Source organism: Ranitomeya imitator, chromosome 1 (genome assembly GCF_032444005.1).
Source record: "Ranitomeya imitator isolate aRanImi1 chromosome 1, aRanImi1.pri, whole genome shotgun sequence".
Classification (NCBI taxonomy): domain Eukaryota; kingdom Metazoa; phylum Chordata; class Amphibia; order Anura; family Dendrobatidae; genus Ranitomeya; species Ranitomeya imitator.
This window is the reverse complement of record NC_091282.1, coordinates 695,086,560-695,113,404: the sequence shown is the minus strand read 5'-3', so window position 1 is coordinate 695,113,404 and position 26,845 is coordinate 695,086,560. Positions and strand designations below refer to the sequence as shown.

Genomic DNA, 26,845 nt, shown 5'->3' with positions numbered 1-26,845 from the left:
ATTATAGTTCCTTTTCTTTTGTACAGGGGTGGGGAAGAGGTAATGCAGTTTAAAGTGAACCTGTCAGGACCCCCATGCCCTCCAACCCAGCAGTGTTCACTTATTTATGAGCAAATTCCCTGCCTATCCAGGCCTGTATAACATTTTTCTGTAAACATTAGCTTAAAAAAGCTTTTAAATTGTCACTGTTTCCCATGCTAATGAAGGATTTGACTAGTTGATGGGGCGTTAGTTAGCCCAGACTAGTCAGCCCTCTTTCCATGTTCTTACACCACTGTGGGCGTGATAACATAATTTGCAGGAGCTGTCATCATCGACACTTGTGCATCTACTAGAAATTTATGGCATATCCTACATATATGCCATATGTGTTCAATAATTCATTAAGGCCTAAGACCCTTTAAGGACACTGCTGTATTTTATTTTACCTTTATTATCATAAAATGGATTTTGTTATTGAGACCGGAATTACATAGATGTAGATGTTCTCAAACTTTTGCAAAATTTTGAATTAATTCAGTCGACCAAATTATTTACAGGAGGAGGCATCAAACTATGAATTAAGTGTGAGGATTCTAAATGCTCAAAACATCCACGGAACAGATGTTGGTGAGTAATCCCTTTTTATCATGCAAGTCTAACAATCGATTATAAGCTCTGTCTGCATCATTGGACCCTGAAAAAACTAGTTTTTAGTTTATGTAGTGTTTAAATTTTATGCAATGTTTAAAACCTGTTTCTTTCAATAAGAGGAGCAATGAGCACCGATGACTTTATTTTCTATGCTTGTGTCCAAACCAGCACCAACCCTAATGAATCTCGTATGAGAAGATCACAGGATGGTCATGATAATTGTCGTTGTTTATTGCATCAGATACCATCCTTAATTAAGTGCAATGTTTTGACAAAAGTTGCCCTTTTCAATGAGGAATATGTGGAAAGGGGATATTAGAGTAAAATGAGCACAAAGGAAATATACATACACAATAAATATAGCATTGCATACATGCAAATTTTCTAAAACTCACAAGTAGCTTTGACATTTTTGTTAATTAATATCGTTTAATTAAGACCCGGGGCATAACTCTATGGAATTCAGGGACAGCAGTGGCTCCCCAACCCTCGTTACTAATGCTTCCTTCACATTTCCGTTTTTTTAATCCGTCACAATGCGTCATTTTTTGGAAAAAAACGCATCCAGCAAATTTGCCCGCCGGATACTTTTTTTTCCCATAGACTTGTATTGCCGACGGATCGTGACGTATGGCCACACGTTGCAACCGTCGTGCACTGGATGCGTCGGGTTTTGGCGGACCGTCGTCACAAAAAAACGTTCAAGGGAACATTTTTCTGTACGTCGCATCCAGTGTTTCAGACTACGCATGTCCAGCAGGAAATATCGCTCTCACGATCTTTCCTCACCATGCAGTCTGACGGAAATGTGAAAGCACACACTTCCGTCGGTACGTCGCGCCGACGCTTCGTGATGGCCCCGTACCGACGGAAATGTGAAAGAAGCCTTAGGGGTCCAAAAGCTTCTCTACCCCATAAGATTACATTATTGTTGTAAATAGATTATAACAGATGGATGCCAAATTTTTACACACCAAAGCCTGTTTTCACCTTCCTGACCAGGCTAATTTTTTCAATTCTGACCACTCTCAGTTTATGAGGTCATAACTCTTGAACGCTACAGTGGATTACACTGATTCTGAGATTGTTTTTTTTTTTCTCATCATATATTCTACTTCAAGATAGTGTTAAAATTTATTTGATATGACTTGCGCTTATTTGTGGAAAAAATTGGAAATTTGGTGAAAATTTAGCAATTTTCAAACTTTTAATTTTTTGCTCTTAAATCAGAGTTGTTACACAAAATCGTTAATAAATCACATTTCAAAAATGTCGACTTTACATCAGCACAATTTGACCAGCGATTTCTCATTTTTACAACATAATTTACAAAACCGTTTTTTAAGGGGCCACATCACATTTGAAGTGACTTTGGGGGACCTATATGACAGAAAATACCTAAAAAGGACACCATTCTAAAAACTGCACCCCTCAAGGTACTCAAAACAATATTCAATACGTTTATTAACCCTTCAGGTGCTTCACAGGAATTTATGGAATGTGGAAGGAAAAAATAAACATATAACTTTTTTTCACAAACATTTTCCTTTAGATCCAATTTTTTTATTTTCTTAAGGTTATCTGGAGAAATTGCACCATACAGTTTGGTGTGCAATTTTTCCTGAGCATGCCGATACCCCATACAGGTCCTTCTCAAAAAATTAGCATATAGTGTTAAATTTCATTATTTACCATAATGTAATGATTACAATTAAACTTTCATATATTATAGATTCATTATCCACCAACTGAAATTTGTCAGGTCTTTTATTGTTTTAATACTGATGATTTTGGCATACAACTCCTGATAACCCAAAAAACCTGTCTCAATAAATTAGCATATCAAGAAAAGGTTCTCTAAACGACCTATTACCCTAATCTTCTGAATCAACTAATTAACTCTAAACACATGCAAAAGATACCTGAGGCTTTTATAAACTCCCTGCCTGGTTCATTACTCAAAACCCCCATCATGGGTAAAGGTACTGTCACACTAGACGATATCGCTAGCGATCCGTGACGTTGCAGCGTCCTCGCTAGCGATATCGTCCAGTGTGACAGGCAGCAGCGATCAGGCCCCTGCTGGGAGATCGCTGGTCGGGGAAGAAAGTCCAGAACTTTATTTCGTCGCTGGACTCCCCGTAGACATCGCTGAATCGGCGTGTGTGACACCGATTCAGCGATGTCTTCGCTGGTAACCAGGGTAAACATCGGGTAACTAAGCGCAGGGCCGCGCTTAGTAACCCGATGTTTACCCTGGTTACCATCCTAAAAGTAAAAAAACAAACACTACATACTTACCTACCGCTGTCTGTCCTCCAGCGCTGTGCTCTGCTCTCCTCCTGCTCTGGCTGTGAGCGTCGGTCAGCCGGAAAGCAGAGCGGTGACGTCACCGCTCTGCTTTCTGGCTGCCCGGCGCTCACAGCCAGACCAGAGAAGCAGAGCGCCGAGGACAGACAGCGGAAGGTAAGTATGTAGCGTTTGTTTTTTTACTTTTTAGGATGGTAACCAGGGTAAACATCGGGTTACTAAGCGCGGCCCTGCGCTTAGTTACCCGATGTTTACCCTGGTTACCGGGGACCTCGGGATCGTTGGTCGCTGGAGAGCGGTCTGTGTGACAGCTCTCCAGCGACCAAACAGCGACGCTGCAGCGATCCGGATCGTTGTCGGTATCGCTGCAGCGTCGCTATGTGTGACGGTACCTTTAGACTAGCGACCTGACAGATGTCAAGAAGGCCATCATTGACACCCTCAAGCAAGAGGGTACAGGCCCCTTCACATTAAGCGACGCTGCAGCGATACCGACAACGATCCGGATCGCTGCAGCATCGCTGTTTGGTCGCTGGAGAGCTGTCACACAGACCGCTCTCCAGCGACCAACGATGCCGGTAACCAGGGTGAACATCGGGTAACTAAGCGCAGGGCCGCGCTTAGTAACCCGATGTTTACCCTGGTTACCATGCTAAAAGTAAAAAAAAACAAACACTAGATACTTACCTACCGCTGTCTGTCCTCCAGCGCTGCGCTCTGCTTCTCTGCTCTCCTCCTGTACTGGCTGGGAGCCGGAAAGCAGAGCGGTGACGTCACCGCTCTGCTTTCCGGCTCACAGCCAGTACAGGAGGAGTGCAGAGCACAGCGCTGGAGGACAGACAGCGTTAGGTAAGTATCTAGTGTTTTTTTTTTTTACTTTTAGCATGGTAACCAGGGTAAACATCGGGTTACTAAGCGCGGCCCTGCGCTTAGTTACCCGATGTTTACCCTGGTTACCAGTGAAGACATCGCTGGATCGGTGTTACACACGCCGATCCAGCGATGTCAGCAGGAGTCCAGCGACGAAATAAAGTTCTGGACTTTATTCAGCGACCAACGATCTCCCAGCAGGGGCCTGATCGTTGGTCGCTGTCACACTAACGATTTCATTAACGATATCGTTGCTACGTCACAAATAGCAACGATATCGTTAACAATATCGTTATGTGTGAAGGTACCTTACGACCCAGAAAGAAATTTCTCAACAAATAGGCTGTTCCCAGAGTGCTGTACCAAGGCACCTCAATGGTAAGTCTGTTGGAAGGAAACAATGTGGCAGAAAACGCTGTACAACGAGAAGAGGAGACCGGACCCTGAGGAAGATTGTGGAGAAGGACCGATTCCAGACCTTGGGGAACCTGAGGAAGCAGTGGACTGAGTCTGGTGTGGAAACATCCAGAGCCACCGTGCACAGGCGTGTGCAGGAAATGGGCTACAGGTGCCGCATTCCCCAGGTAAAGCCACTTTTGAACCATAAACAGCGGCAGAGGCGCCTGACCTGGGCTACAGAGAAGCAGCACTGGACTGTTGCTAAGTGGTCCCAAGTACTTTTTTCTGATGAAAGCAAATTTTGCATGTTATTCGGAAATCAAGGTGCCAGAGTCTGGAGGAAGACTGGGGAGAAGGAAATGCCAAAATGCCTGAAGTCCAGTGTCAAGTACCCACAGTCAGTGATGGTGTGGGGTGCCATGTCAGCTGCTGGTGTTGGTCCACTGTGTTTCATCAAGGGCAGGGTCAATGCAGCTAGCTATCAGGAGATTTTGGAGCACTTCATGCTTCCATCGGCTGAAATGCTTTATGGAGATGAAGATTTCATTTTTCAGCACGACCTGGCACCTGCTCACAGTGCCAAAACCACTGGTAAATGGTTTACTGACCATGGTATTACTGTGCTCAATTGGCCTGCCAACTCTCCTGACCTGAACCCCATAGAGAATCTGTGGGATATTGTGAAGAGAAAGTTGAGAAACGCAAGACCCAACACTCTGGATGAGCTTAAGGCCGCTATTGAAGCATCCTGGGCCTCCATAACATCTCAGCAGTGTCACAGGCTGATTGCCTCCATGCCACGCCGCATTGAAGCAGTCATTTCTGCCAAAGGATTCCCGACCAAGTATTGAGTGCATAACTGAACATTATTATTTGATGGTTTTTTTGTTTGTTATTAAAAAACACTTTTATTTGATTGGATGGGTGAAATATGCTAATTTATTGAGACAAGTTTTTTGGGTTATCAGGAGTTGTATGCCAAAATCATCAGTATTAAAACAATAAAAGACCTGACAAATTTCAGTTGGTGGATAATGAATCTATAATATATGAAAGTTTAATTGTAATCATTACATTATGGTAAATAATGAAATTTAACACTATATGCTAATTTTTTGAGAAGGACCTGTATGTGGGAGACAACCACTGTTTGGGCTCACGAAAGGGTTCGGAAGGGATGGAGAGCCATTTGACTTTTTGAATGTGAAATTTGATGGAAAAAATAGCGGACGCCATGTCACGTTTGGAGAGCCCTTAATAATAAATAATAATCTTTATTTTTATATAGCGCTAACATATTCCGCAGCGCTTTACAGTTTTGCACACATTATCATCACTGTCCCTGATGGGGCTCACAATCTAGAATCCCTATCAGTATGTCATTGGAATGTGGGAGGAAACCGGAGTGCCCGGAGGAAACCCACGCAAACACGGAGAGAACATACAAACTCTTTGCAGATGTTGTCCTGGGTGGGATTAGAACCCAGGACCCCAGCGCTGCAAGGCTGCTGTGCTAACCACTGCGCCACCGTGCTGCCCTTGAGCCCTTGATGTGCCTAATCAGTGGAAACCCTCCACATGTGACACCATTTTGGAAACTAGACCCCTTAGGGAACTTATCTAGATGTGTATTGAGCACATTGAACCCCCAGGTGCTTCACAGAAGTTTATAATGTTGAGCCATGAAAATGAAAAAAATCCATTTTTTCCCCACAAAAAAATGTTTGTTTTTTTTTTAGCCCACAATTTTGTATTTTTTCACAAGAGTATACAGGGAAAATTTGTTTTTCAATTTCTCATGAGTTCACCGATACCCCATACGTGGCTGAAAACTACTTTTGAGGCACAGTGCAAAGCTCAGAAGGGAAGTAGCACCATATTACAGTGCAGATTTTGCTGCACTGGTTCGAGGGTGCCATGTCACATTGGCAGAGCTCCTGAGGTGCCAGAACAGCAGAACCACCCCTAAAGTGACCGTATTTTACAAAGTAAACCTCTCCATTAATTAATTCAGGGGTGCAGTGATCATCTTGACACCACAGGTGTGTCACATAATTTTTTACGATTGAGCAGTGAATAAAAAAATAATTTACATTTTTACCACCAAAATTGTGTGCTAGCCCCAAATTTTACATTTTCATACTATGAAAATGGTAAAAATGGCACCAAAATTTGTCCCACAATTTCTGCTGAATGTAGAAATACCCCATATGTAGCTGTACAGTACTGCTTAGCCATACGGAGAGACTTGGGAGAGACGGAACGCTATTTGCATACAGGAGTGCAGATTTTCCTAGAATAGTTTGATGACTCCATATACAGGGCCCCTAAGTGCTAGAAAAGCAGAAATCCCCCTCAAGTGACCTCATTTTGGAAATTATTCCCTTTGGGGAATTTATCTACAGGTTTAGTAATAATTTTGACTCCAAGACTGTTTTCCAGAAACAAGCAGTAATGGATGTTGCTGAGTGAAAATTGCAAACTGCCGTTGTAGTGACCAGTACATTATGCCCAGCTCATGCTTCTGGAGACATGCACCCGTAAATGAGGCGGCCTCTCATCGCTACAGAAATGACAAACATGTGGACGTTAAATGTTGTTTAGGCACACTGGGGCTCAGAAGGGAGGGGGGCTAGTTGATTTGGGAGTGCATAATTTGCTAAATTTCTTTTGGAGGGTGAGTAGTCTTTTCGCTTTTCCAGAGCCTTTGTACTACCAGTAACGTGGAAACCCCCTATATTTCCGTTAACAGATGACAGACCGGAGTGGGGACTTGCTTTTTTTGCTGATTGAGTTGAAGTTTTTATTGGAATCATTTTACATAATGTTTGAGATCACATTTATTCGGCGCTCTACGCTGAGCACTTACTTTGTGGTTTCCATCTAAATCTCTAAGTGACGTGATTCAGATAAAACCCCTGAGGGATCCATTCACTGTAATGTGGCAGCAGATTTACTCTGGACTCAGTGCACAAAACTGTGGCCGACAGCACTTTTATGCAATCCTAAAAAGATGGACACCACTGGATCACAGATCCTATGGCATCCACAGTGCCTCCATCTGCCTCATTATAGGGAATCTTCCACCAGAGGTTCCGTCTGAATCATGTATTTTATAGATTTACACGGAAACCCCGGTGTAAGCGCTCAGCGCAGAGAGCAGGATAAAGGTGTGCTGAGCCTTACTGCGATCTTTGTGACACAGAATGAACAAATCAGCAGCAGGTGAAGAATTGGTTTGGTGACTTTATTCTTCGGGTCGGTGCGATTACAGCAATGCCAGATTTATATTGGGTTTTTATGTTTGGCTGCTGTCACACACTAAAAGAAGCCTTTTATTGCAAAAACGGTTCCCAATATTTTGAGAGCTATAATTTTTCCATATTTCGTCCAACAGTCAGGAAGACTACTGTGCACAAGATGAGGTGCAAACAACAAAGGGTAGATTTATTGGAAGGCAAGGAATGAAGTGGATGAGGAAGATGCAAACAGGGGTATGCAATGGCAAAAGATAATTTACAAGAGTTATATTCTTTAGCTTGTCCGCTAAATAGCATGGTGCTCCAATTGTTAAAGACTCAATATATGTTACACAAGTAAATGCAAACAATAAACAAATAATTATGCTACTCTACGTATAACCTCCCTGGCTTTTACTAAGCAGGCCACACGGCTGCCGTATTCTGACTATTGAAGCCTACACTAGTCCCTGACGTGCACAAAACAGGATAAAACTCACGGTGATGTTGGGGACTCAGATCCAGTCCCAGGGGGCCCCCAGCAGTCTAGTACGGTGGTGCACATGCCTCTCTGTCAGCTCCATGAATCGTGGTCTTCTCCTTGCTTCTGGGTCCTGGAGGTGCTCCTGTAAATCCCTATCTTGGTATCTTCGTGGCTCCTTGAACTAACACAGGACAGCCACCCTCGCTGCACCTGGAAAAGTCTGTCAAATCTCACAAGTCCACTCTGTTACAGGCTGGGGATCCTCTCTTGCAGCTATATCAGGACACAGTTCTCCTCTCTTGCAGCTATCTGCACAAAGTTCTCTCTGCAGCAGCCTCAGCTCACACACACACACAGTTCAGGCTCTACCCCTGCCATCTGCACAGTGCAGTCCATTCATACAGTCTATTGCAGGGGAGAAACAGAACATTCCATCACGCAAGACAAGGGGGTGCAGTCTCTTAAAGTAACAGCGTGTTCCTTACTGTTCATAACAGCACCACCCTCCTACACAGGCACTCACAAGCCACCTTCCCTGCAGGACTCTGAAGGACCCCGTGGCCAGCTTGGGGCCGGGGGTCTCCATGGAGACCAGGGCTCCCTGAGTGCTCCCATCAGAACAACGTGATGCGATTATGTTGTTCTGATAATCTTATCAGAACAACATGATCGCATCACGTTGTTCTGATGGGAGCACTCAGGGAGCCCCCTCCCTGTGTGCGATCTCCTTGATGTCGCTGTCACTATTGACAGTGGCATAAGAGGGGTTAAACGGCCACAATACACCGATCGTGGGCGTTGCTGCAGGGTGTCAGCTAAAGGAAGGTTGAAAATATATCATGAAATGCCCGGAAATGTTTTTGAGTGTTTTCTCATCGTTTTTGCTTTAGAAAAAAAAATCTGCAAAGCATTGTCTTAATTGTTTAAATAGAATTTAAATAAATAACTAAATAATGACCATAAAAAAGCTAGAGAAAAAAGTCACAAAGAAAGGACAGTAAACAACAAGAAAAAGCTAAAAAAAACACTTCAAATTTACAAAACTCCAAAGAAAAGAAAGCGATTCCGAAAGCAACTTGCGCTTTAACCCCTTTCTGACATTAGACGTACTATCCCATCGAGGTGGGGTGGGCCCCTATGACCAGCGACGGGATAGTACGTCATGCCCTTTAATGCGACACTGCGACTTAAGTCGCGGTGATCGCATTAAAATTCCGACGCCATCTTACCTTGGGGAAGATGGCCTCGGCATCCTGGGGTGTGGCGTCCCCTCCCCCGCCTCCCGATCGCTGTGATTGGCTGTTCAGCTCTGAACAGCCAATCACAGCCTTTCTCATTGTTTCAGCCAATCAGCTTGGCTGAAACAGTGAGGTCCAAGGCTAGGATCGAGTACCGATGTACTCGATCCTGGGGCCGGTGCCTGGCAACTCAGGCACCGGCCAAAACCCCCCCGGATTGGCGCGATCGACGATCACATCGATCGCGCCAATCGCAGGGCACAGCGGCGGTGTTACCGCGCTGTGCCCTGCCTGAAAATACCTGATCCGGAGCCTTCCTCAGCTGCCCTGCGGCTCCAGATCCTGCAGCTGTGATTGGCGCGATCGATGTGATCGTCGATCGCGCCAATCAGGAACAGACCCGCCGGATTGGCGCGATCGACGATCACATCGATCGCGCCGATCGCAGGGCACAGCGGCGGTGCTACCGCGCTGTGCCCTGCTTGGAAATCTATGTGCCGGGCCCTCATCTTCCTGCCACCTCCCCCTGCCACCTCCTGCAGCTCTGCCAATCAGGGCACAGCAGCAGTGTGCCCGCGCTGTGCCCTGATGGTGACCTGCCGGTGACCTGCTGGTCACCTGCTGGTGACCTGCTGGTGACCTGCCGGTGACCTGCCTATGATCGGAGCTGTGAGCTCCGATCATAGGCTGGTGCCTAGCAACACCGGCGTCACCTGGGCCTCCTCTGATTGGTGGGATCGATGTGATCATTCGATCCCACCAATGACAGGTCACAGCAGCGGTGTGACTGCTCTGTGACCTGTCTCACCTGCCCCTGACCTGTCTGACCGGTCTTCAGGAATCCTCACACTTGGTGAGGATTCCTGCAGAGCAGTCACGTCGCTGAGATTCCCTCTTGTGCTGAGACTTGTGGTGCCACAGTAGCCTGTGACACCACAATTCTTGCTAAAGAAAAAAGAAAGAAGACAGAAGAAAGAAGAGAGACTACAACCGTAAGTGTTCATCCCCGATCCCGGCCCGATCTTACTTCACCCCCCTTCCCCTTTCCCCCCCCTTCCCCTTCCCCCTCCACCCCCACTTTGAGCAGCGTCCGTCCGTGCCCAAATTTAGCAGCCGCCGAGCGTTGATTGGTGACGCAATTCACCGATCAACACTCGTGCTCGCTTTTCTTTTTCACCCCCCTTAGCGCCGCCGAGCGTTGATTGGTGACGCAGTTCACCGATCAACACTCGTGCTCGCTTTTCTTTTTCACCCCCCTTTAGCGCCGCCGAGCGTTGATTGGTGACGCAGTTCACCGATCAACACTCGTGCTCGCTTTTCTTTCCCTCATCCCCTTGCGCGCACCCAACCGCTGCGTCCAAACCCGTGCCTTTCATTTCTTTTTTTTTTTTTACACATCCCCGTCCGCGCACCCAGCCGCTGCGTCTGAACCCGTGCCTTTCATTTCTTTTTTTTTTTACACATCTCCGTCCGCGCACCCAGCTGCTGCGTCTGAACCCGTGCCTTTCATTTCTTTTTTTTTTTTTTACACATCCCCGTCCGCGCACCCAGCCGCTGTGTCTGAACCCGTGCCTTTCATTTCTTTTCTTTTTACACATCCCCGTCCGCGCACCCAGCCGCTGCATCTGAACCCGTGCCTTTCATTCTTTTTTTTTTTACACATCCCCGTCCGCGCACCCAGCCGCTGCGTCTGAACCCATGCCTTTCATTTCTTTTTTTTTTTTTTTACACATCCCCGTCCGCACACCCAGCCGCTGCGTCTGAACCCGTGCCTTTCATTTCTTTTTTTTTTTTTACACATCCCCGTTCACACACCCAGCAGCCGCCGAACTTTGATAAGTGACGCAGTTCACTTATCAGAGCTAAGGCCTGCTGTTTTAGACCTTTCCTTTCACAGGTATTTTTTTTCCCTATTTGCTTTTTTTTCCTTTAGCTTTTTCCTTTCAGAATAGTTTGCACCAAACACTATCCCCCCCCACACGTACACAGTTACCAATAAATATTACACCCAAGCACCATACTCACAAAAAAAATGTCCCGTTCGTCCCAGCAGCGCTATTCATTGGAGGAGGCATATGCTTTCCTTGCCTCCGACACTGATAGCGAGGGAGAGGATCCCACATTCCTTTATTCTTCAGATTCTTCATCCTCTTCCTCCTCCTCCTCATCTTCCTCCTCGGGTCCTGCGGAACCGCCACGCAGACGCCCCAGGAGAGAAGATCAGGCAGCGCCCACTCCTGAAGATGAACCATCGCGACCCTCTTCGGACCCCATATGGACCTCACCCCCCGAAAATTACGAGCCACTGATTCCTGATTTTGTGGCAGAATCAGGAATCAAGTTTGACACCACCGGCCTCACAGAAATAGACTTTTTCAAAGTCTTTTTCTCTGAGGCTTTCGTTAACCTCATGGTGGAGCAAACTAATTTGTATGCTCGGCAATTTTTGGAGCAAAACCCCCGTTCATCATTTTCTAACTGGTCTCCTGTAGATGCAGTTGAAATGACGCAGTTTTGGGGCCTGGTCCTCCATATGGGGATCGTGAAGAAGCCAGAAATTCGGCAATATTGGAGTGTAGATATTTTATATAACACTCCAGTGTTCCGAATGGTCATGGTTCGGACGCGTTTTGAGGCCATCCATAAGTTCCTGCATTACAACCATAATGCACGGTGTCCCGCACGAGATGACCCCAATTTTGACCGTCTGTTCAAAGTTCGGCCGGTCATCGAACACTTCAGCAAAAAGTTTGCTGAAGTGTACGTGCCCAAAAGGGACATCTGTGTGGATGAGTCCTTGGTTCATTTTAAGGGGCGGCTCAGATTCAGGTACGGAATCAAACTCTACAAGCTGTGTGAGAGTACCTCAGGGTACACCTACAGCTTTAGAGTGTACGAAGGGAAGGACAGCAGGATTGAACCGCCTGAGTGTCCTTCCATCCTGGGAGTGAGTGGGAAAATTGTGTGGGATTTGGTGCACCCACTGCTGGATAAAGGTTATCACCTCTACACCGATAACTTTTATTCCAGCATCCCACTCTACAAATCCCTCTCTGCGCGAGGTACCGCAGCCTGCGGTACTGTCTGCAAAAATCAGAGAGGCCTCCCGAAGACGCTACTTGGGCAGATGCTCAGAAAAGGTGAGAGCAAAGCCCAATGTAGCGACCACCTGCTGGTGGTCAAGTACAAGGACAAGAGGGATGTCCTTCTCTTGACCACCATACACGGTGATGGCAGTGCCCTCGGCAGTGTACGGGGTACCTCAACACAGGTCTGCAAACCGGACTGTGTACTGGGGTACAACAAAAACATGGGGGGTGTTGATCTCTCCGATCAACTCCTCCAACCGTACAGTGCTTTGAGGAAGGCCAAGGTGTGGAACAAAAAGCTGTCCGTGTACATCGTACAAATGGCAATGCTCAACGCTTTCCTGCTGTCACGATGTGCACGACACACTGATACGTCATACCTTCAGTTCCAGGAGGTAGTGGTTAAGGCCCTGATATTTGGCACGAGGGAAGGAGCGGGCCCCGGTACTTCCGGAACGGAGGGTGCTAGTATCGTACCAGGTCAGCATTTTCCGGGGGTGGTCCCGCCAACTGATAGAAAAAGTAAGCCGCAAAAAAGGTGCCGAGTGTGCTACAAAAGAGGAGTACGCAAGGACACCATCTATCAATGCGACACCTGCCCCGACAAACCTGGCCTGTGTATGAAGGACTGCTTCAAATTGTACCACTACCTTGCACTACTAATTTACTTAACAGGAACCAGTAGATTAGTTCCAAAGAGGGGGCACATCTAAGTAACTTCCTTGTGGGTCTAGGTTCGAAAATGATGTCACATGTGTTTTTTTTTACTGTTTAGGCACATCAGGGGCTCTGCAAACGGAACATGACGCCCTCAGAACTAGTCCATCAAAGTCTGCATTCCAAATCGTCACTGCTTCCCTTCTGAGTCCCGAAGTGCCCAAACAGTTTTTTCCCACATATGGGGTACCAGCGTACTCAGAACAAATTGGACAGCAACTTTTGGGGTCCAATTTCTCCTGTTACCCTTGGGAAAATAAAAAATTGGGGGCTGAAAGATCATTTTTGTGGGGAAAAAAATAGAATTTTTTATTTTCACGCCGGGCATCATAGACTTTAGTGAAGCACTTGGAGGTTCAAAATTCTCACGACACACCTAGATAAGTTCCTTAGGGGGTCAAGTTTCCAAAATGGGGTCACTTGTGGGGAGTTTCTACTGTTTAGGCACATCAGGGGCTCACCAAATGGCACATGATGCCCGCAGACAATTCCATCAAAGTCTGCATTCCAAATCGTCACTACTTCCCTTCCGAGCCCCGAAGTGTGCCCAAACAGTAGTTTTCTCCCACATATGGGGTACCAGCGTACTCAGGACAAATTGGACAACAACTTTTGGGGTTCAATTTCTCCTTTTACCTTTGAGAAAATAAAAAATTGGGGACCAAACGATCATGTTTGTGGAAAAAATAGGATTTTATATTTTCACGCCCGGCGCTATAAACTTTCGTGAAGCACTTCGGGGATAAAAGTACTCACTACACACCTAGATAAGTTCCTTAGGGGGTCTAGTTTCCAAAATGGGGTCACTTGTGGGGGGTTTCCACTGTTTAGGCACATCAGGGGCTCTCTCCAAACGCGACATGGCGTCCGATCTCAATTCCAGCCAATTTTAGCTTGAAAATGTCAAACGGCGCTCCTTTCCTTCTGAGCCCTGCCATGCGCCCAAACAGTGGTTTCCCCCCACATATGGGGTATCAGCGTACTCAGGACAAATTGGACAACAACTTTTGGGGTCCAATCTCTCCTTTTACCTTTGAGAAAATAAAAAATTGGGGACTAAACCATCATGTTTGTGGAAAAAATAGGATTTTTTGTTTTCACGCCCGGGCGTTATAAACTTTCGTGAAGCACTTTCGTGTGGCCCTTTTAGAAGAAAAGGTGCGGGGTCTGGAAGAAAGAATAGCAACTTTGAAACTCATCAAAGAGAATGAAGACTTTCTAGACAGAACAGAAGCATCTCTACTGGTCACAGAAGGTGCAAAAAGTGTCAGAGAACCTCCAAAAGCAGATGAGTGGAAGCATGTGACCAAAAGAAGCAAGAAGACCATGGAGAAATCACCAACCACACAACTGAAGAACCGATATCAAATCTTTGTAGAGGATGAAGATGGCACACCTAAGAATGAAGCAATACCAGCAAGCAAAAAAGAAAAGGGCACACAGCAACAAGTGACAGCAAAAAGTACAGCCAAGAAGCAACGAAGAGTGGTGGTGGTGGGAGACTCACTACTGAGAGGCACCGAAGCAGCCATCTGCAGACCGGACATAACTGCAAGAGAAGTATGCTGCCTTCCAGGTGCGATGATCAAGGATGTGACCGATAGGATACCAAAGCTCTTCAGCTCCAAGGACGTCCACCCATTTCTTCTGATACATGTTGGCACCAATGACACGGCAAGGAAGGACCTACCGACAATCTGCAAGGACTTTGAAGAGTTGGGGAAGAAAGTAAAGGAACTGGATGCACAGGTAGTTTTTTCTTCTATCCTTCCAGTAGACGGGCATGGCACCAGGAGATGGAACAGGATCCTTGATGCAAACAACTGGCTAAGACGATGGTGCAGACAACAAGGATTTGGATTCCTGGACCACGGTGTGAATTACTGGTATGATGGACTCCTCGCCAGAGACGGACTACACCTCAACAAACCTGGGAAACACACATTCGCCAGAAGACTCGCTACACTCATCAGGAGGGCGTTAAACTAGAAGAAGAGGGGACGGGAAGAAAAACATTAGACTCGAACAAACACGACCCAGGAAAACATACTCAGAAGGGAGGTAAGAACATTTCTAAAACAATCCACAGTGAGGAGATTGGAACAAAACAAAATCCTCTAAACTGCATGCTCGCAAACGCCAGAAGCCTGACAAACAAGATGGAAGAACTAGAAGCAGAAATATCTACAGGTAACTTTGACATAGTGGGAATAACCGAGACATGGTTAGATGAAAGCTATGACTGGGCAGTTAACTTACAGGGTTACAGTCTGTTTAGAAAGGATCGTAAAAATCGGAGAGGAGGAGGGGTTTGTCTCTATGTAAAGTCTTGTCTAAAGTCCACTTTAAGGGAGGATATTAGCGAAGGGAATGAGGATGTCGAGTCCATATGGGTTGAAATTCATGGAGGGAAAAATGGTAACAAAATTCTCATTGGGGTCTGTTACAAACCCCCAAATATAACAGAAAGCATGGAAAGTCTACTTCTAAAGCAGATAGATGAAGCTGCAACCCATAATGAGGTCCTGGTTATGGGGGACTTTAACTACCCGGATATTAACTGGGAAACAGAAACCTGTGAAACCCATAAAGGCAACAGGTTTCTGCTAATAACCAAGAAAAATTATCTTTCACAATTGGTGCAGAATCCAACCAGAGGAGCAGCACTTTTAGACCTAATACTATCTAATAGACCTGACAGAATAACAAATCTGCAGGTGGTTGGGCATTTACGAAATAGCGACCACAATATTGTGCAGTTTCACCTGTCTTTCACTAGGGGGACTTGTCAGGGAGTCACAAAAACATTGAACTTTAGGAAGGCAAAGTTTGAACAGCTTAGAGATGCCCTTAATCTGGTAGACTGGGACAATATCCTCAGAAATGAGAATACAGATAATAAATGGGAAATGTTTAAGAACATCCTAAATAGGCAGTGTAAGCGGTTTATACCTTGTGGGAATAAAAGGACTAGAAATAGGAAAAACCCAATGTGGCTAAACAAAGAAGTAAGACAGGCAATTAACAGTAAAAAGAAAGCATTTGCACTACTAAAGCAGGATGGCACCATTGAAGCTCTAAAAAACTATAGGGAGAAAAATACTTTATCTAAAAAACTAATTAAAGCTGCCAAAAAGGAAACAGAGAAGCACATTGCTAAGAAGAGTAAAACTAATCCCAAACTGTTCTTCAACTATATCAATAGTAAAAGAGTAAAAACTGAAAATGTAGGCCCCTTAAAAAATAGTGAGGAAAGAATGGTTGTAGATGACGAGGAAAAAGCTAACATATTAAACACCTTCTTCTCCACGGTATTCACGGTGGAAAATGAAATGCTAGGTGAAATCCCAAGAAACAATGAAAACCCTATATTAAGGGTCACCAATCTAACCCAAGAAGAGGTGCGAAACCGGCTAAATAAGATTAAAATAGATAAATCTCCGGGTCCGGATGGCATACACCCACGAGTACTAAGAGAACTAAGTAATGTAATAGATAAACCATTATTTCTTATTTTTAGTGACTCTATAGCGACAGGGTCTGTTCCGCAGGACTGGCGCATAGCAAATGTGGTGCCAATATTCAAAAAGGGCTCTAAAAGTGAACCTGGAAATTATAGGCCAGTAAGTCTAACCTCTATTGTTGGTAAAATATTTGAAGGGTTTCTGAGGGATGTTATTCTGGATTATCTCAATGAGAATAACTGTTTAACTCCATATCAGCATGGGTTTATGAGAAATCGCTCCTGTCAAACCAATCTAATCAGTTTTTATGAAGAGGTAAGCTATAGACTGGACCACGGTGAGTCATTGGACGTGGTATATCTCGATTTTTCCAAAGCGTTTGATACCGTGCCGCACAAGAGGTTGGTACACAAAATGAGAATGCTTGGTCTGGGGGAAAATGTGTGTAAATGGGTTAGTAACTGGCTTAGTGATAGAAAGCAGAGGGTGGTTATAAATGGTATAGTCTCTAACTGGGTCGCTGTGACCAGTGGGGTACCGCAGGGGTCAGTATTGGGACCTGTTCTCTTCAACATATTCATTAATGATCTGGTAGAAGGTTTACACAGTAAAATATCGATATTTGCAGATGATACAAAACTATGTAAAGCAGTTAATACAAGAGAAGATAGTATTCTGCTACAGATGGATCTGGATAAGTTGGAAACTTGGGCTGAAAGGTGGCAGATGAGGTTTAACAATGATAAATGTAAGGTTATACACATGGGAAGAAGGAATCAATATCACCATTACACACTGAACGGGAAACCACTGGGTAAATCTGACAGGGAGAAGGACTTGGGGATCCTAGTTAATGATAAACTTACCTGGAGCAGCCAGTGCCAGGCAGCAGCTGCCAAGGCAAACAGGATCATGGGGTGCATTAAAAGAGGTCTGGATACACATGATGAGAGCATTATACTGCCTCTGTACAAATCCCTAGTTAGACCGCACATGGAGTACTGTGTCCAGTTTTGGGCACCGGTGCTCAGGAAGGATATAATGGAACTAGAGAGAGTACAAAGGAGGGCAACAAAATTAATAAAGGGGATGGGAGAACTACAATACCCAGATAGATTAGCGAAATTAGGATTATTTAGTCTAGAAAAAAGACGACTGAGGGGCGATCTAATAACCATGTATAAGTATATAAGGGGACAATACAAATATCTCGCTGAGGATCTGTTTATACCAAGGAAGGTGACGGGCACAAGGGGGCATTCTTTGCGTCTGGAGGAGAGAAGGTTTTTCCACCAACATAGAAGAGGATTCTTTACTGTTAGGGCAGTGAGAATCTGGAATTGCTTGCCTGAGGAGGTGGTGATGGCGAACTCAGTCGAGGGGTTCAAGAGAGGCCTGGATGTCTTCCTGGAGCAGAACAATATTGTATCATACAATTATTAGGTTCTGTAGAAGGACGTAGATCTGGGGATTTATTATGATGGAATATAGGCTGAACTGGATGGACAAATGTCTTTTTTCGGCCTTACTAACTGTTACTATGTTACTATGTTACTTGGGGGATAAAAGTGCTCACCACACACATAGATAAGTTCCTTAGGGGGTCTAGTTTCCAAAATGGGGTCACTTGTGGGGGGTTTCCACTGTTTAAGCACATCAGGGGCTCTCCAAACGCGACATGGCGTCCGATCTCAATTCCAGCCAATTTTAGCTTGAAAATGTCAAACGGCGCTCCTTTCCTTCTGAGCCCTGCCATGCGCCCAAACAGTGGTTCCCCCCCACATGTGGGGTATCAGCGTACTCAGGACAAGTTGGACAACAACGTTTGAGGTCCATTTTCTCTTTTTACCCTTGGGAAATTAAAAAAATTATTGCTGAAAGAACATTTTTGTGACTAAAAAGTAAAATGTTAATTTTTTCCTTCCATGTTGCTTCTACTGCTGTGAAACACCTGAAGGGTTAATAAACTTCTTGAATGTGGTTTTGAGCACCTTGAGGGGTGCAGTTTTTAGAATGGTGTCACTTTTGGGTATTTTCTGCCATATAGACCCCTCAAAATGACTTCAAATGTGAGGCGGTCCCTAAAAAAAATGGTTTTGTAAATTTTGTTGTAAAAATGAGAAATTGCTGGTCAAATTTTAACCCTTGTAACTTCCTAGAAAAAAAAAAATTTGTTTCCAAAATTGTGCTGATGTAAAGTAGACATGTGGGAAATGTTATTTATTAACTATATTGGGTCACTTAACTCTCTGGTTTAACAGAATAAAAATTCAAAGTTGGAAAATTGCGAAATTTTCAAAATTTTCACCAAATTTCCGTTTTTTTTCACAAATAAACGCAAGTTATATCGAAGAAATTTTACCACTATCATGAAGTACAATATGTTACAAGAAAACAATCTCAGAATCGCTAGGATCCGTTGAAGCGTTTCGGAGTTATAACTTCATAAAGAGACAGTGGTCAGAAATGTAAAAATTGGCCCGGTCATTAACGTGCAAATCACCCTTGGGGGTAAAGGGGTTAAAAAAATAATTAAAAAAAAAGTTAATTTTGGATGCCGTGGATGGAGGGTGGCTGAGCATGCACAGCTCTCTCCATTCACTTCTTTGGGAGTTCTGTAAATAGCTGTGATCAGATATCAAGAGGTGGAAACCAGGCCTATTAAACATTATGGCATATCCTTCACTGAAACATGAATGTTCTAGTCAGTCATAAATTCAGGTTAGAAATCTTTCACATAATTTAATGAATGACGACTTTTCGCTGCTCACTTTCGACAGGGCGTCACAAAGGTTTCCAGCGCTTGTGGGTAAACCCTTTATCTTTCCATAGGCGCGTAGCCTGGCGCAGGTGGATAGCACGAAGAGTTCAGAACCCAAATTAGGTAGTCATCTAGATACCATTATTAAAGGAACTTTATCTCAAATTTCATCCACAAACAAAATTTACTCAATAATAAGGATACGAGGTTCTTGGGAAGGGAAATTGAAGGGTCCAGGCAAGTGGAGAGAGGATATATCAGGGTTTGAAACAGAAGATTTTCTAAAAGCCACACTGACTCAAAAGAAAACGATCTCTTATAATAGCTACACTGACATGGCTTTGCTGATATTCTACAGGGCATATATAACCCCTTACATACAATCAAAGATGTCTCCTGGGACTACCTAATCATGCTCCAAATGTGGTTCAGCTAATACAGATATCCTCCACCACTTGCGGGGGTGCATGCATATCCAGAAATTATGGAAAAGCATATTACATTACTTTTAAAATTAACACAACAGTGGGCGCTTTTCAACATCCTGGCAAATAGTCCTCAAAATATATTGAGACAGATATATCGCACACGGTGGGGATGGGAGGGAGGAGTTGTTTTTTTCCTTTTTTTTTTTTGGGGGGGGGGGGGGCTGGGTTAAGTGTTAAGTTCATGGTATTTGTTGTATATCATTGCCTGTATGTACTACTAGGCATTTACTAAACAGAGTTTAACCCCTTTCTGCCATTAGACGTAATATCCCGTCGAGCTGACCTGGGACTTAATTCCCAGGGAAGGGGGGTACCTCATAGGTGGTCGGCCGGGTGTCAGCTGATTATTACAGTCACTGACCGCTCCCGGAACATTGACCCCCAGAAAACTGTGATCAAACATGATCACAGCATTCCGGAGGCATAGGGAAGCATCGCGCAGGGAGGGGCTCCCTGCGTGCTTCCCTGAGACCCTCAAAACAACACGATGTGATTGCATTGTTCCGAGCGTCTCCTCCCTGCAGGCCGTGGATCCAAGATGGCCGCGGGGGGCCTTCCGGGTCCTGCAGAGAGGTGCCTTGCAAGCGCCTGCTAAGAGCAGATCGCTGATCTCACACAGTGCTGTGCAAAGTGCCAGATCAGCGATCTGACACTATAACATGATGTCCCACCCTGGGACAAAGTAAAAAAGTAAAAATAAAATATTTACATGTGTAACAAAAGTAATAAGTCCTAAATAAATAAAAAAATATATATATACAGTATGTAAAGCGCCATGGAATAAATGGCGCTATAATAATAAATAATATATATATTTTATATATATATATATATATATATATATATATATATATATACTGTTCCAATAAATACATTTCTTTATGTAAATAAAAAAAAAAAAAAAGTACACATATTTAGTATCGCCGCGTCCATAATGACCCGACCTATAAAACTGTCCCACTAGTTAACCCCTTCAGTAAACACCGTAAAAAATAAAAATAAAACACGAGGCAAAAAACAATGCGTTATCATCATACCGCCAAACAAAAAGTGGAATAACACGCGATCAAAAAGACAGATATAAATAAACATGGTACCGCCGAAAACATCATCTTGTCCCACAAAAAATGAGCTGCCACACAGTGTCATCAGCAAAAAAATAAAAAAATTACAGCCCTCAGAATAAAGCGATGCAAAATAATTATTTTTTATATAAAATAGTTTTTATTGTATAAAAGCGCCAAAACATACATTTTTTTTGTAAATGAGCTATCGTTGTAATCGTACGGACCCAAAGAATAAAACTGATTTATCAATTTTACCAAACGTGGAATGGTATAAACGCCCCCCCCCCCCCAAAAGAAATTCACGAATTGCTGGTTTTTGTTCATTCTGCCTCACAAAAATCGGAAAAAAAAGCAATAAAAAAAGCCATGTACCCGAAAATGGTACCAATAAAAACATCAACTCTTCCGCAAAAAACAAGACCTCACATGACTCTGTGAACCAAAATATGGAAAAATTATAGAATTGTGGTAACGCAAAAATATTTTTTGCAATAAAAAACGTCTTTTAGTGTGTGACAGCTGCCAAACATAAAAACCCACTATAAATAGTAAATCAAACCCCCCCTTTATCACCGCCTTAGTTAGGGAAAAATAATAAAATAAAAAAAGTATTTATTTCCATTTTGCCATTAGGGTTAAGGTTGGGGCTAAAGTTAGGGTTGGGGCTAGAGTTAAGGTTAGGGTTTAGATTACATTTACAGTTGGGTTAGGGGTGTGTCAGGGTTAGGGGTATGGTTAGGGTTTGGAATAGGGTTAGGGGTGTGTTGGGATTAGGGTTAGGAGTGTGTTCAAATTAGGGGTGTGGTTGGGATTAGGGTTAGGGGTGTGTTGGTGTTAGGGGTGTGTTGGGGTTAGGGGTGTGGTTAGGGTTGGGATTAGGGTTAGGGGCGTGTTGGGGTTAGGGTTGGAGTTAGAATTGGGAGGTTTCCACTGTTTAGGCACACCAGGGGCTCTGGAAACGCAACATGACGTCCGATCTCAATTCCATCCAATTCTGTGTTGAAAAAGTAAAACTGTGCTCCTTCCCTTCCGAGCTCTGCCATGCGCCCAAGCAGTGGTTTACCCCTACATATGAGGTATCAGCGTACTCAGGACAAATTGGACAACTTACGGGGTCCAAATTCTCCTGTTTCCCTTAGGAAATACAAAACTGGGGGCTAAAAAAATAATTTTTGTGGAAAAAAAGATTTATTTAATTTTCACGGCTCTGCGTTATAAACTTTAGTGAAACACTTGGGCTTTCAAAGTTCTTACAACACATCTAGATACAGTAAGTTCCTTGAGGGGTCTAGTTTCCAATATGGGGTCATTTGTGGGGGGTTTCCACTGTTTAGGAACATCAGGGGCTCTCAAAACGAGACATGGCATCCTATCTCAATTCCAGCCAATTTTGCATTGAAAAGTCAAATGGCTCTCCTTCCCTTCTGAGCTCTGCCATGCACCCAAACAGTGGTTTACCCCCACATATGGAGTATCAGCGTACTCAGGACAAATTGCACAACAACGTTTGGCGTCCAATTTCTCCTGTTACAATTGGTAAAATAAAACAAATTGGATCTGAAGTAAATTTTTTGTGAAAAAAAGTTAAATATTCATTATTTTTAAACATTCCAAACGCTGCAAACGCAACGTGACACCTGCAGACCATTCCATCAAAGTCTGCATTCCAAAACGCCACTTCTCCCCTTCTGAGCTTTGCCATGCACCCAAACAGTAGTTTTCTCCCACATATGGGGTATCAGCGTACCCAGGACTAATTGCACAACAACTATTGCCATCCAATTTCTCCAGATACCCTTGGGAAAATACAAAATTGGGGGCTAAAAGATCACTTTTGTGGAAAAAAAGATTTTTTTTTATTTTCACGGCTCTGCATTATAAACTTATGTGAAACACTTGGGGGTTCAAAGTGCTCACCACACATCTAGATAAGTTCCTTAGAGGGTCTACTTTCCAAAATGGGGTCACTTTTGTGGGGTTTCCACTGTTTAGGCACATCAGGGGCTCTACAAATGAGACATGGCGTCCTATCTCAATTCCAGCCAATTTTGCATTGAAAAGTCAAATGGCTCTCCTTCCCTTCTGAGCTCTGCCATGCGCTCAAGCAGTGGTTTACCCCCATATATGGGGTATCAGTGTACTCAGTACAAATTGCACAACAACATTTGGGGTCCAATTTCTCCTGTTAGAATTGGTAAAATAAAACAAATTGGATCTGAAGTAAATTTTTGTGAAAAAAAGTTAAATGTTCATTATTTTTAAACATTCGAAAAATTCCTGTGAAACACATGAAGGATTAATAAACTTCTTGAATGTGGTTTTTAGCACCTTTAGGGGTCAGTTTTTAGAATCGTGTCACACTTGGGTATTTTCTATCATGTAGACGCCTCAAAATGACTTCAAATATGATGTGGTCCCTAAAAAAAAAAGGTGTTGTAAAAATGAGAAATTGCTGGCAACTTTTAACCCTCATAGCTCAGCAACAAAAAAAAATTTGGTTCCAAAATTGTGCTCATGTAAAGTAGACATGTGGGAAACGTTACTTATTAACATTGGAAAGTTGGAAAATTGCAAAATTTTCAACATTTTCGCCAAATTTCCATTTTTTTCACAAATAAACGCAAGTAATGTCAAGAAAATGTTACCACTAACATGAAGTACAATATGTCACGAGAAAACAGTGTCAAAATCACCAGGATCAATTTACGCGTTCCAGAGTTATAACCTCATAAAAGGACAGTGGTCAGAATTGTAAAAATTGGGGGTTAAGGGGGTAAGCAAATAGATTTACTATGTAGATAGTGAGGTTTAGAAACATCTAATGTTTGTGTAACTTTAAGATAATAGGACATGTTTTTCCAGTTTTCTAAAAGAGCCCTACAATTCATTATTGATAAGCGGAAAGTGAATCTTCAGAAAACAAATAATGAAATCACTAACCTATTTGAGCAACTAAAGGTTTTTGACCATCTAGAGGGGATTCAGGATATAGCAACAAGCATTGCCAGCAGATTACCAGAAAAATAAAAATAAATTAGACATAAGAAAATGAAAAAATTCCTAAGAGATGAGGTGACATTAGAAGGGAATTTAAACCCTAGACGGTCTGGTATTTCATTAGATGAACAAACTATGGATCAATCACGTAGAGTCACACAAGTTGTGGTTCTAGATGAATATAAAGGAACTCCACCACAGACCCCTCTAAATATGTCAGTAGTGTTCTCAACCTACACTAATTCTAATTCTACGCAATATACCCCTATGTCGATTAACAACAGGAACCACCGGGTACATTTACAGAGGCCTTTGATATGACAGATAATCGAGAAGACCCCCCAGAGACGTGTACTCTCATAGAGTACCTACTAATAATAGGTATTCTCGACTTCTACCAGTAGTTGAGGATCCAGGAACATCGAATTTAATAAGCCAGCCTAGCAATAATTTAAGAGGGCATACATAGGAAATGGGTAAAACTAGGCCTATTATACGGGGTACAACAGGTAAAAGGACAGTAGGAAAAAGTTTTGGTACAAACAGTATTTTAAATAGGAACCCTAAAAAAACTCAACCCCATAGATTTTCCAATAAAAGAACGCTAGGCCCCAAAAAGGGGGGCACCTCGAAAATGTATCAACTTTTTTTTCAGGTACGAGGCTTAAAACCAAACGTGGGAAGAGAGGGGGGAGGAAACTCACCAAAACGAAAATAATAAAGGAAATATCCACGCAAAAAAATTATAACCTCAGTTCTCATACATTAACGAAGGAAGAGGAATCCCTCTTACAAAAGGGTTTAAAGTTTGCTCCTACATCGAAATCGAGTCCCTTTAAGTTATACGTATGTATGAAAAAGTTCCTCCGCAACTTAGCCATTAAAAAATATTTTTTTGAAAAAAGGACAGGCAGGTGCAAGTGCACAGAACCACAGTTCTAGGGAGTATTCACACACGACACTAGCTAAACCTTCCGCATTCAATCCTATCAGTGAATACTCTGATGCTTTCCATACCTTTGAAACATTAGTCACCACTGATATTAGAATAATGAAAGGTAGGAACCCGAAGTATGCCCCAAGCAATCTTACTAGAGAGGAAAGAAATGCTCTAGTTACCGTATATACTTGAGTATAAGCCAACCCCCCTAATTTTGCCACAAAAAAACTGGGAAAACTTAGTGACTCAAGTATAAGCCTAGGGTGGAAAATGCAGCAGCTACCGATGAATGTCAAAAGTAAAAATAGATACCAATAAAAGTAAAATTAATTGAGACATCAGTAGGTTAAGTGTTTTTGAATATCCATATTGACAGGGGCTGGCTGGCAAATTTTAGCCTGGGGGCAAGCACACAGCAGTGGCCCATGAGTCGCGGCCCATCCTTAAAGGGGTTGTTGGATCTTAAGCTATATGTCTACAGTCACTATGTGTGAATCCTCATATCATGCGCACTGTGAGGATTCTCTGGTGCCGGCAACTGGAAGAGGTGGTCTTGTGACTGCAAGCATGTGAAAAAAAATAAAATAAATATATATATATATATATATATATATATATATATATATATATAATTTGACACACACACACAGTTCTACTGTATAGTGACAGTCACACACCCAACCCCACTATATAATGACAGGCACAGCCCCGCTGTATAATGACACACACACCCAGTCCTACTGTATAGTGACAGTCACACACCCAACCCCACTGTATAATGACACGCACAGCCTCACTGTATAATGACACACACACACGCACAACCCTACTGTATAACTAATGACACACACACACAGCCCCACTGTATAATCTCACGCACACACACACTGTATAATCATACACACACAGGGCCAGACTCGGACAAAAAAAAAACAGCCCTGCCACACAAACCCCACATACTATAACACTCCCCACCCCCAATCAGTGAATTTTGCTATACTTTGTCCTGCCCTTCAACACTCCTCTTAAAGGTGTTATTTGAAGAGCCACATGTGAATGGCACTGCAGTGTGCATGATCGACCACAGGTCCATTTACATGGTGCTCTTTACACCGCAGGCAGGCGTGTCATGATTCCAATGGCAGGGAATCACAAAAGGACAAGCACCAACGAGCTCTAGGGTGATGGAACCTGAGCTGACCGCGACCCTAAACCTGAACACACAAATAACAATAGCCGGGGAACGTGCCTACGTTGATCCTAGACATCTCGCACCAGCCGAAGATCTAACTTCCCCTATCAGAAGAAACACAGACCTCTCTTGCCTCCAGAGAAATACCCCACAGAAATAGCAGCCCCCCACATATAATGACGGTGAAATGAGAGGAAGGCACATACACAGTATGAAATCAGATTCAGCAAAATGAGGCCCGCTAAAACTAGATAGCAGAGGATACAAAAGTAAACTGCGCGGCCAGCAAAAAACCCTTCAAAAAACCATCCTGTAATTACTTGAACTCATGTTCCAACTCATGGAACATGAGGAGCAATTACAGCCCGCTAGAGCAACCAGCAGCAAAGAAACAATTTTATGCAAGCTGGACAAGACAAAAATAAATCAAAACGTGGAACAAGAAAATAAAAAACTTAGCTTGTCCTGAAGATTACTGAAGCCAGAAGCTGAGGTAACAAAACACTCTGATAACCTTGATAGCCGGCGGGGAAATGACAAGAAAGCCCGGTTAAATAGGAAACTCCCAAATCCTAATAGAACAGGTGGACACCAGAGACAGCAGAACACAAATCACCCAGTACCATCAGTAACCACCAGAGAGAGGCCAAAAACAGAACTCACAACAGTACCCCCCCCTTGAGGAGGGGTCACCGAACCCTCACGAGAACCACCAGGGCGACCAGGATGAGCCCTATGAAAAGCGCGGACCAAATCATCACCATGAACATCAGAGGCAACCACCCAAGAATTATCCTCCTGACTATAACCCTTCCACTTGACCAAATATTGGAGTTTCCGTCTGGAAACACGAGAATCCAAGATCTTCTCCACAACATACTCCAATTCTCCCTCCACCAGCACCGGAGCAGGAGGCTCAGGCGAAGGAACAACAGGTACCTCATACCTCCGCAACAA

The 26,845-nt window shown here is 43.6% G+C and overlaps 1 protein-coding gene across 1 annotated transcript in view; it reads left to right on the top strand.

The window, feature by feature from the left end:
* LOC138642503 (cytosolic phospholipase A2 delta-like) overlaps positions 1-26,845 on the top strand; it is a 139,719-nt gene that overhangs the window by 25,256 nt on the left and 87,618 nt on the right. Inside the window, exon 2 of the mRNA XM_069730703.1 lies at positions 540-609. Within this exon, the coding sequence (XP_069586804.1) occupies positions 540-609 (70 nt within the window). The remainder of the gene's footprint in view (positions 1-539; positions 610-26,845) is intronic.